Source organism: Medicago sativa, chromosome 2 (genome assembly GCF_051527215.1).
Source record: "Medicago sativa cultivar Bolivia chromosome 2, Bolivia_mono, whole genome shotgun sequence".
In the NCBI taxonomy this organism is placed as follows: domain Eukaryota; kingdom Viridiplantae; phylum Streptophyta; class Magnoliopsida; order Fabales; family Fabaceae; genus Medicago; species Medicago sativa.
The window spans coordinates 3,978,179-3,988,498 of NC_140750.1; the positions used below are offsets into that span (position 1 = coordinate 3,978,179).

The 10,320-nt window shown below is 32.7% G+C and overlaps 2 protein-coding genes across 2 annotated transcripts; both read left to right on the top strand.

Moving 5' to 3' along the window:
* Positions 1-2,022: 2,022 nt before the first annotated feature.
* LOC146943744 (F-box/kelch-repeat protein At3g23880-like) lies at positions 2,023-3,694 on the top strand. The gene has a single exon (XM_085742017.1). It carries the CDS (start codon positions 2,137-2,139, stop codon positions 3,433-3,435), a length of 1,299 nt encoding a protein of 432 aa, XP_085598143.1. The 5' UTR covers positions 2,023-2,136; the 3' UTR covers positions 3,436-3,694.
* LOC146943745 (F-box/kelch-repeat protein At3g23880-like) lies at positions 2,023-7,944 on the top strand. Its single transcript, XM_085742018.1, has 3 exons — positions 2,023-2,187; positions 3,895-7,632; positions 7,728-7,944. The coding sequence occupies exons 2-3, from the start codon at positions 6,811-6,813 to the stop codon at positions 7,734-7,736; spliced, it is 831 nt and encodes a 276-aa protein (XP_085598144.1). The 5' UTR covers positions 2,023-2,187; positions 3,895-6,810; the 3' UTR covers positions 7,737-7,944.
* Positions 7,945-10,320: the final 2,376 nt, after the last annotated feature.

The window sequence follows — 10,320 nt, forward strand, 5'->3', positions numbered from 1 at the left end:
TTTGTTCCAACAGTTTGTACTAGCGTAACTTAAGTCACGCTACGTGACTTAAGTTACGTACGTTTTGTACTTGCGCATGTTAAGTTGCGTAGGGTCATATGTGTAATTTACTTTGGGACTGAGCAAAACTCTTTGGGTAAAGAGCAGAATTCAACTTGTAGATGTAAGCATTTACCTTGTCTGTTGCGGGTGTCTAGCGGGCTTGGGTCCATTCATTTTTTCACTCACTTTTATTATATTTTATTGAAAAGTGCTAACAAATGTCCTTATGACATTAGTTAGAGAAAAAATATACTCCATCCGACAAAGTTATAAGTTGGTTTGAATTTTTTTTTTGTCTCAAATTATAAGTCGTTTCACAATATCAATGAAACATTAATGTTATTATTCCTATTGTACCCTTAACTATTTATAATTATCTCTTTTTTCAATTCTTTAATTTATCTTTCATAAACATTTATTAAGGAAAATTTTGTAAAACAATTCATATTATCTCTTACCATGCAAAATTAACTACATTTCTAAATACGTGTGAAATGTTCAAAACGTTATATAATTTAGGACAGAGGAAGTAGTAATAAAAATATGTTGGAACTTGTGTAGTTAAACTCTTAAGAGTATTAAAAATATTATTTTCAATGCAAAATTAAAATCAACATTAACATGATATACAATAGAAAATGATACTCCGTATTTTATTATAAGTCGTATTGACATTACATTTTTAATGCGACTTATAATAAAACCAAAACAATTTTTCCAAAGCGACTTATATAATAAAGGGTTAAATATGTTTTTCGTCCTTATAAATATACCAACTTTTCATTTTAGTCCCTCTAAAATTTTCCTTCAACTTTTAGACCCTAAAATTTTTTCCATCTTCACTTTTGGTCCCTCCTTTAAAGTAAACTCATATTTAGATTTCATATTTTTGAATAAAATTTTGTAGAAAAATTCATAATATTATAAAAATCTCTTCCAAAAAAATTTAGAATTTTTTAACAAAACATAAATTTAATATGAATTTTTATATATTTTATGGTTAAAAATTCATATTAAATTTATGTTTTGTTAAAAAATTCTAATTTTTTTGGGAAATATTTTTACAATATTCTACACATTTCTGCACAATTTTATTTAAAAAAACTAAAATTAACTTAAAACTAGGGACCAAAAGTAGTGATTGAAAATTTTATAGGGGCTAAAAGTTGATTTTTTTTTTAGAGGGACTAAAATGAAAAGTTGGTATATTTATATGGACCAAAAACATATTTAACCCTATAATAAAATATGGAGGAAGTATGTATTGAGAAATGTTGTTATTTAAGACAATAACATAGTAAATGTTGTTAAAAACAAACATATTTTTTCCTTAAAAAAACAAACGGATTTTAGTCGTCTTGAATTTGAAAACGAATCTCTTATTTAAAGTGGTGGAGGAATATACATTAAGAAAATAATTGTTAAAAAGATTTTTCGTATGCATACTCGCACATGTTAAGAAGTTTAAAATAGTAAAATTTGTATTGAATTTTGTGTATTTTATATTAAATATTGAATTTTTTTAACAAATAATTGTTATATTCAATAAAAAAATTGTTATTTTAATAGCTTTTTTTTTAGGGATGTTATTTTAATAGTTGTAAGTATAAAATATTACAAATACTCCATCCGTTTCAAAATGAGTGTCGTTTTAGGTGTTTAAACACATAGTAAGAAATGCAATGATTAATAGAAAGAAAATGATTATTTTACTAGATTATCCTTATTAACTATTGGTTAGTTTTAAAAGTAATACTTTGGAAGTAGTGTGCTGAGTATTAATTGGAGAGTACAATTGAAAAGAAAAAGTTATTATTGCATTGAAAACTGAAAGCGGCATTCATTTTAAAACAATTTTTTTTGGCTAAAGCGACACTCATTTTAAAAGGAGGGAGTATTAGATTAGATACGGACAAACTCTTAAAAAAAAAAAAAAAAAAAAAAGATATTTATACGCGTGACAATAACGCAAAGTTGTGTACAATACATCTATCGTTACTCTTGACATGCTATATCACAACAGTACCACCACCGACCTAACCTTCAACTACCCGTCGTGAATAGACAACACCACCGCCGCCTCGCTTCGCTCTAATGAGTACTCCGCCAGCTCAATTGCATGCTAGACCCGACGCAGAGTCACCGGTAAGCCTCTCTTATGACCTTATCGCCGAAATCCTTTCATTTTCCGATGTGAAATCTCTTATGCAAATGAGATGCGTATGCAAATCTTGGAAATCTATCATTTCTGATCCTAAATTCGTCAAACTTCACCTTCAGCGATCTGCGCGAAACCCTTACTTGACACTATCCTCACCTAACATAAACAAAAACGTTCTGTTTCTGGAAAGAAAAGTTATTCCCTTCCCGGTGCGTCGTTTAATTCTTGAGAACCCGTCGATCCTCCTTCCGGATAACCTTCGTTATGAATGTCAAGATAAGGAATGTCAATATGCTATTGGATCCTGCAATGGATTGCTTTGTTTGATTGGTTATTCTTACAATCCTGAAGGGATCTGGTTCCGTGTCTGGAACCCTATCATACATACAATGTCAAGAAAGTTGGGACATTTTACAATATCAAAAAATTTCTGGGATTTTTTAGGTCCTGATATAGCCATCCAACTATATTACAAGTTTATAGGTCCTGATATAGCCATCCAACAATATTACAAGTTTGCTTTTGTTTATGATAATTCATCGGAGACATATAAGGTTGTAATGTTAACGTTGGATGTAGTTGAAAATACAACTCATGTGCAAGTTTTAAGTGTGGCTGATAATGTTTGGAAAACTATTCCAAATTTTCCCGCGGTTCCTCTTCCTAATCGATATACTGGTCAGGGTGGGAGTGATGGTGTGTATTTGAATGGTCGTCTTAATTGGTTGGCCATTCAGAATCGTCCTGTTAATGTTGATGGTTGGGAGAATATTAAGGCTAATGAATTTGTCATTGTTTCACTTGATATGGGAACAGAGTCATACACGCAGATGATGCCTCCCTCTGGTTTTGATGAAATGTCATCTGTTAAGCCGCCATCTGTATGTACATTGAAAGACTCCTTGTGTTTTTCTCATGATTACAGAAGAACTGAATTCATTATATGGCAGATGAAGATCATTGGAGTTGAAGAGTCATGGACTCAACTCTTTAAAATTAGTTACCAAAATCTTCGGACTAGATATCATGATTTTGCTGACTTGGAAAATTGTCAATTGTTGCCATTGCACCTTTCTTATCACAATGATACACTAATATTGGCTAATAATCAAGAACAACGAGCCATTCTATATAATTTGAGGAATAATACAGCAAAGCGGACTAGAATTATCGATGAAATACAATGGTTCTCCGCCAAGGTTTATGTTGAAAGTTTGGTTTCTGACATTTAGAAAGCACGTCAAGGCATTTGTGGGATGGTTAGAGGAAAGGAAGAAAAAGGAGGTTTTTGGTGCTACAATAGTTTTAGTTATGATAACTCACTTTCTACAAGACGTTTATGGCCCTTTGTTGCCTTTCTTTTAGGTTTCTTCGAAGACATTTGAAGCAACTCACAATTTAATAATTGTTTTGTTTTATAATAACTCTTCTGTTTGTTTGGAACCATGTGAATGTCACTAATACATTTATGCCTTTTAATCCTTTTCCTAATTCATTTCTTTACATGCCATCTCTCTATTAATTTTTCATCCAATTCAACTTTCAGTTTTTCCTTGTTTCTTTTAATGTAATTGTGGTCTGTGTCATGGGTCTGTGTCTGGTCTGTGTAATTGGTTAAGCAGAGTGGCAAAAAGAAAAATGTTTCAAATATTCGATTGCTCAATGGATGTCTAATCATCTTGCTTGTTTAGCTAGCCATTGGTGGATTATTTGATTTAGTCTCTGCAGTGCCGTTCTAGTTTGGTGAGTTCAGGATTTTTGCTAAAGAGCTGGTGTTTTGTTCAATTGTATCTGCTGTCATTTTTGCACAGTGCTTGTATTGCATGACAGAGTTATGCAGGAGCGTTTTTTTAAGCACAAGTGGTGAATTCTTGTGCTGGATTACATGTATTAATTTGGAACTATATAGCATCTTCTGTCACTGAAGGGCCAGTTAGTACATTAGCTATTTATCCTCTTTCTTGGGCTAGGTGGCATGTGAATTGAGACGTGCTTTGGTTAAACCGATCTGTGTGTCAGGGAGTAGAATCAGTAAGCTCTTGAGCTTAATTTGTCTAGGTGTGGCCTGTGTGGGAGAATTTGTCTGATATAATGTTGCATTTTTTTTCATGTGGGTTAGGCATTTTGGCTCGAGTAGTTTTGGATCACTCTGCGATTGTTGTGAATTCCACTTTGCTTGTATCCTTCTAACTATGAACTAATCCTTGTACTTCTTGTGATTGGTTTAGTGAGTATTATATTTAAGTGTTTGAAATCCATTACCTTATGCTATAATATTTTCTGTCTATTGCTTGTGCTATTATCTATCTCATTTTCTTCCCCCATTTTATTAGATTACCTTCTTTCCCAGATCTTAACCTGCACTTTGAAACTATATTTTTCTATTAGAAGCTCGATTACTTGGTCCCTTTTACTTCAACCATAGAATTTCTTTTTTGTTTTTTAGGCAGAGATATGATTTTTGCATCTAATGACTGATTGGCTGATAAAAGAATCATTTATATGATTTTGTTCATCTGCATTGCATTATACATGTTATGGAAAAACATTATACTTACGTTAATTATACCTTTGAGTCAATCTGTTCTAAGTTTGTTCATCTTTATTTTGTTTTTATTAGGCAGTTAGATTGATTTTTAGTTTGTTATTCTTTTCTTGTTAGGTTAGTTTGTAATGATTCTCCTTTAGCATCTGATTACATATTCAGGGTAAACTGTGTAAACCTTCTATTCTTTTAATTAAATTGTTGAGTATTCATTCATCTTTGGTTAATATTTGAATATCAACAAATAACCCATTGGGTTGATCTTGTGGTGTTGGCTTGGAATGGAGTGTGCTCCTCCTCAAGGTCTTAGGTTTGATTCTCTCCGATGTTAATTTGGATGAGTTAGTTTAACTTATTTGTGGTCTAGTTTAGTTTATTCAAAATAATAATATTTGAATATCAATGTCTTAGTTTATTCAAAATAATAATATTTGAATATCAATGTCCAGCTGCAATGATTAATTTACAACCTGTGAGCTCCAATTTTGGTTTAAGCTCAAGAAATCAATCATTTTTTTAAGTTGCTATCACGTCAAAAAGCAACAACTATAATAGTAGTGTTTTTTTTATTCCAATCTGCACTTTGAAAGATAAGAATCAAGCTTTTTTTTGAATAACCATCAATTTAGATACATAATTCAAACTATTGAATTACTGTTTTGTATTGTGGTCACAGCAAGCAAAACAAGTTTATTCTTAGTAATTGTTAATACATAATGCAAACTTGTAAGTTGTGACAAATCCACCATAGTTTTTATTTGTGGGAGTTTTGAATGGTTCCTAATTAAGGTATATATCATAATTTGTAATGCAATCAAGAGTCTTTGTAATTCAAGTACTATACAAATTAAGTATTGTTCCATGTTTTCGAAAAAAAAAATAATATGATGATTCTAAGAGAGTTCATATTTATACCCAAGAAACATTATTCATGAAAGAGTTTTTGCTCCTGAATTTCAAAGCGGACTAGAAATACAATGGTTATCTGTCAAGGTTTATGTTGAAAGTTTGGTTTCTGACATTTAGAAATCACGTCAAGACATTTGTGGGGAAAGGAAAGGAAGAAAGGGACTTTTTGGTGCTACAATAGCTTTAGTTATAATACTCACTTTCTACAAGACGTTTATGGCCCCTTGATGTCCTTCTTTTAAGTTTCTTCGAATACATTTGAAGCAATTTAATAATTGTTTTGTTTTATAACTCTTTTCTTCTGTTTGTTTGGAAACACGTGAATGTTACTAATACGTTTATGCATTTTAGTCCTTTTCCTTATTCATTTCTTTACATGCTATCTTTCGTTTAATTTTTCATCCAATTCAACCATTCAACTTTCAGATTTTGCTTGTTTCTTTTAATGTAATTGTATCAGTGGCTTCAATTACATACATACTACGGTTGTTGAAAAACATGTTACCCTCCCCCATTCCTTGCTGGTATGATGTCTCTTTTATTTCATTTGATGGCTTCACTAATTGTATGTTTTGAGCTTTTGAAGCAGTAGGCTTTAGAATTAGAAGTGTTGGGTTAGATGTTGTTAGAAGCATCATTTTATTCTTGCTGGTATGATGTCACTTTTATTTCATTTGATGCCCATAAAACTGAGATATCAATGATTGAAAACTGTTAATAGGCAAAGATAGAGAGAGGAAGATTTAATGAGTCCAGAAATATAATAAAACTGTAAATGTTTTATTTGAAACTACATGAGGGGAGATTGTCTAAAATGTTTTTGTGTCATAGTGCTTCCAACAAATTACACACAGTTCAATTCACCGAGTAAAAGGGAGTTTATTTAATGGTGTATTTATGTTTACATGATCAGATCACCTATTACATATTTTTGTCTTTCATAAAATATTAAATTAAGGGAAATGATAGATATAGTGACAAAATTTAATGTCTTTTGATGTTTTATTTGGTATTTAAGTTTGTTTTGTTTGTTTTGTTATCAAAAGTACCAAATAGACACCACCACCACCACAGCTGACCTAATCTTCATCCACCAATCGTGAATAGACAAAACCGCTGCTGCCACCAGCAACGCTTCTCGTCTCCGCCGAGTATGAGTAATCCTCCAGCTGAATCGTGTGCTAAACCCGATGCAGAGTCATCGGAAATCCTCTCTTATGACGTTATCGCCGAAGTTCTTTCCTTTTGCGATGTAAAATCTCTTATGCGAATGAGGTGCGTATGCAAATCTTGGAAATCTATTATTTCTGATTCTGAATTCATCAAACTTCACCTTAAGAGATCAGCGCGAAACCCTTACTTGACACTATTTCGAGGTAACGTTGCTAGCAAAGTTATTCCTTTTTCAGTGCATCGTTTAATCCTTGAGAACCCGTCGATCTTCCTTCCGGAGAACCTTTTTTATCCATGTCAAGATAGGGATTGTTGCTATGCTATTGGATCCTGCAATGGATTGTTTTGTTTGCTTGGTTATACTTTTAATTCCATCTGTAAACCTGTAGAGGTCTGGTTCCGTTTCTGGAACCCTGTCATACGTACAATGTCAAAAAAGTTGGCGCATTTCTCAGATCATGATATGGTCGTCCATCAACATTACAAGTTTGCTTTTGTTTTTGATAATTCATCGAAAACATATAAGGTTGTAATGTTAATATTGGATGTAGGAAAAAATAAAACTCGTGTGCGAGTTTTAAGTGTGGCTGATAATGTTTGGAAAACTATTCCAAATTTTCCCGCGGTTCCTCTTCCTAATGGATATACTGGTCAGGGTGGAAATGATGGTGTGTATTTGAATGTTCGTCTTAATTGGTTGGCCATTCAGGATCGCCCTGTTAGTGTTGATGGTTGGGAGAATATTAAGGCTAATGAATTTGTCATTGTTTCACTTGATACGGGAACAGAGTCATACACGCAGGTGATGCCTCCCTCTGGTTTTGATGAAATGTCATCTGTTAAGCCGCCATCATTATGTATATTGAAGGACTCCTTGTGTTTTTCTCATGATTACAGAAGAACTGAATTCGTTATATGGCAGATGAAGATCATTGGAGTTGATGAGCCATGGACTCAACTCCTTAAAATGTTACCAAAATCTTCGGACTAGATATCATTATTTCGCTGACTTGGAAAATTGTCAATTGTTGCCATTGCACCTTTCTGATCACAATGATACATTAATATTGGCCAATAATCAAGAACAACGAGCAATTCTATATAATTTGAGGAATAATACGGTTAGAGGAAAGGAAGAAAGGAGCTCTTTGGTGCTAAAATAGCTTTAGTTGTAATATTCACTTTCTACAAGGCGTTTATGGCCCCTTGATGTGTTTCTTATAGGTTTCTTCAAAGACATTTGAAGCAACTTACAATTTAATAATTGTTTTGTTTTATAACTCTTCTGTTTGTTTGGAAACATGTGACTAATACATTTATGCATTTTAGTCCTTTTCCTTATTCATTTCTTCACATGACATCTCTCTTAATATTTCGTCCAATTTCAACCATTCAACTTTCAGTTTTTCCTTGTTTCTTTTAATGTAATTGTGGTTTGTGTTATGGGTCTATGTCTAATTTACTACTCCCGTAGAGGCTGTTAGTTAAATTCTTTGGTAAAGCAGTGTGGCGAAAATGTTTCAAATATTTGACTGCTTAATGGATGTCAAATCATCTTGCTTGTTTAGGCATTGGTGGATTATTTGATATAGTCTACGCAGTGCTAATTTGGTGAGTTCAGGATTTTTGCTAAAGAGCTGATGTTTTGTTCAATTCTATCTGTTGTCATTTTTGCACAGTGCTTGTATTGCATGCCAGAGTTATGCAGGAGCGTTTTTTTTAAGCACAAGTGGTGAATTCTTGTGCTGAATTACATGGATTAATTTGGAACAATATAGCATCTTCTTTCACTGAAGGGCCAGTTAGTACATTAGCTAGGTGGCACGTGAATTGAGATGTGCTTTGGTGAAACCAATCTGTGTGTCAGGGAGTAGAATCATTGAGCTCTTAAGCTTAATTTGTATAGGTGTAGCCCGTTTGGGAGAATTTGTATGATATAATGTTACATTTTTTTCATTTGGCTTTAGGCATTTTGGCTCGAGTAATTTGGAAGGCACTCTGCGATTGTTGTGAATTCCACTTTGCTTGTATCCTTCTAACTATGAACCAGTCCTTGCACTTCTTGTGATTGGTTTAGTGAGAGTATTATATTTAAGTTTTTGAAATCCATTACCTTATGATATATTATTTTCTGTCTACTGCTTGTGCTATTATCTATCTCATTTTCTTCCCCCATTTTATTAGATTATCTTCTTTGCCAGATCTTACCCTGCACTTTGAAACTCTATTTTTCTATTAAAAGCTCGATTACTTGGTCCCTTTTTACTTCAACTGTAGAATTTCTTTTTTTGATTTTTAGGAAGGTAAATGATGTTTGCATCTAATGATTGATTGGCTGGTAAAAGATTTAACATAATAGTCACCAACATAATAGAATTATCTAAATCTTGAATATTTTGATCACTGTCTTTCAAAGTCTCCATCCATTATATTTCTTTCTGTCTTTCTTTCGGTTAGCATGACAAGGTTATGATGCATAGATGTTGTGTATAAAAAGATTGATTTTTTCGTCTCAAAAATTAAAAACGCAATTTGTTTTTTGGGAAAATTACATTGACTTCCCCTAAGATCTCTCTAAACGACACAAACACCCTCTCTAGTTTTATAATAGACACCAACCTACTCTAACACTGTTTCCTATCTGCTAAATGTTAAAACAAAAAACTTTTTTTATATAAAGAAAAACATCTTTGTTTCCATTGATGATGACTATATCATTCGTTGATGAAACCTGGTTTAAGAGCTTCAAGATTAAAATATCAAGCCAATTTGTTTCCCTATAGTTTTGTGCAATCTCCGTCCCTCTCAGTTTCACGCCTAAATGTTGACAATATGTTGTAGCTTCCACTCACAAGATTCTTCCACCCATTTCATATTTGACCACTCAAACAGAGCATAGTTCACTACAAAAAAAACACAGAAACAAGTCACTTTTTCTCTTCTTTTTCTAAAGGTACAAACAATCTACCATAAATATCATCTACGTTCACGCTTGACGGTGCAATACGGATAATAATTCTAGCATCTCCAATGTTAAGGTAAACCAATTTGTAACTAATTAGATCCCAGGAGTAGGATTTTGATTGCGATTTTACGAGTCCCGATTTTGCTTATCATTTTTTGTAGAATTTTTCTTTATTGGAATGCCACTCTCTTGATTCGCTCAAGGCATCCAAATTTGTATGGCCGGCCCTGCCTTTAATCTGTTAAAAACTATAAGATATGACATGACAACTTAACTTGTAAAAAGTGTTTGATTGTAAATCTTTTCCATAAACATAACAAATTGAAATCACAAATACTGAAATCAGATGGAGAATTTGGGCGTGACTTTGCATAATTCATTAAGCACTTTTTTGTCAAAGATTATGATCATATATACTTGAATCAATGCAAACGTTCATTAAGCACTTTTTGCAAAAGGTTCTAATGTATATGAAAGATTCCCATGAAGAGTTACAACTCTTGGTGAAGAGTTACAACTTTTGGT

Coding starts and splice junctions, on each gene's coding strand:
- LOC146943745 (XM_085742018.1), top strand. CDS start 6,811: ATGAGTAATCCTCCAGCTGAATCGTGTGCTAAACCCGATGCAGAGTCA.
- LOC146943744 (XM_085742017.1), top strand. CDS start 2,137: ATGAGTACTCCGCCAGCTCAATTGCATGCTAGACCCGACGCAGAGTCA.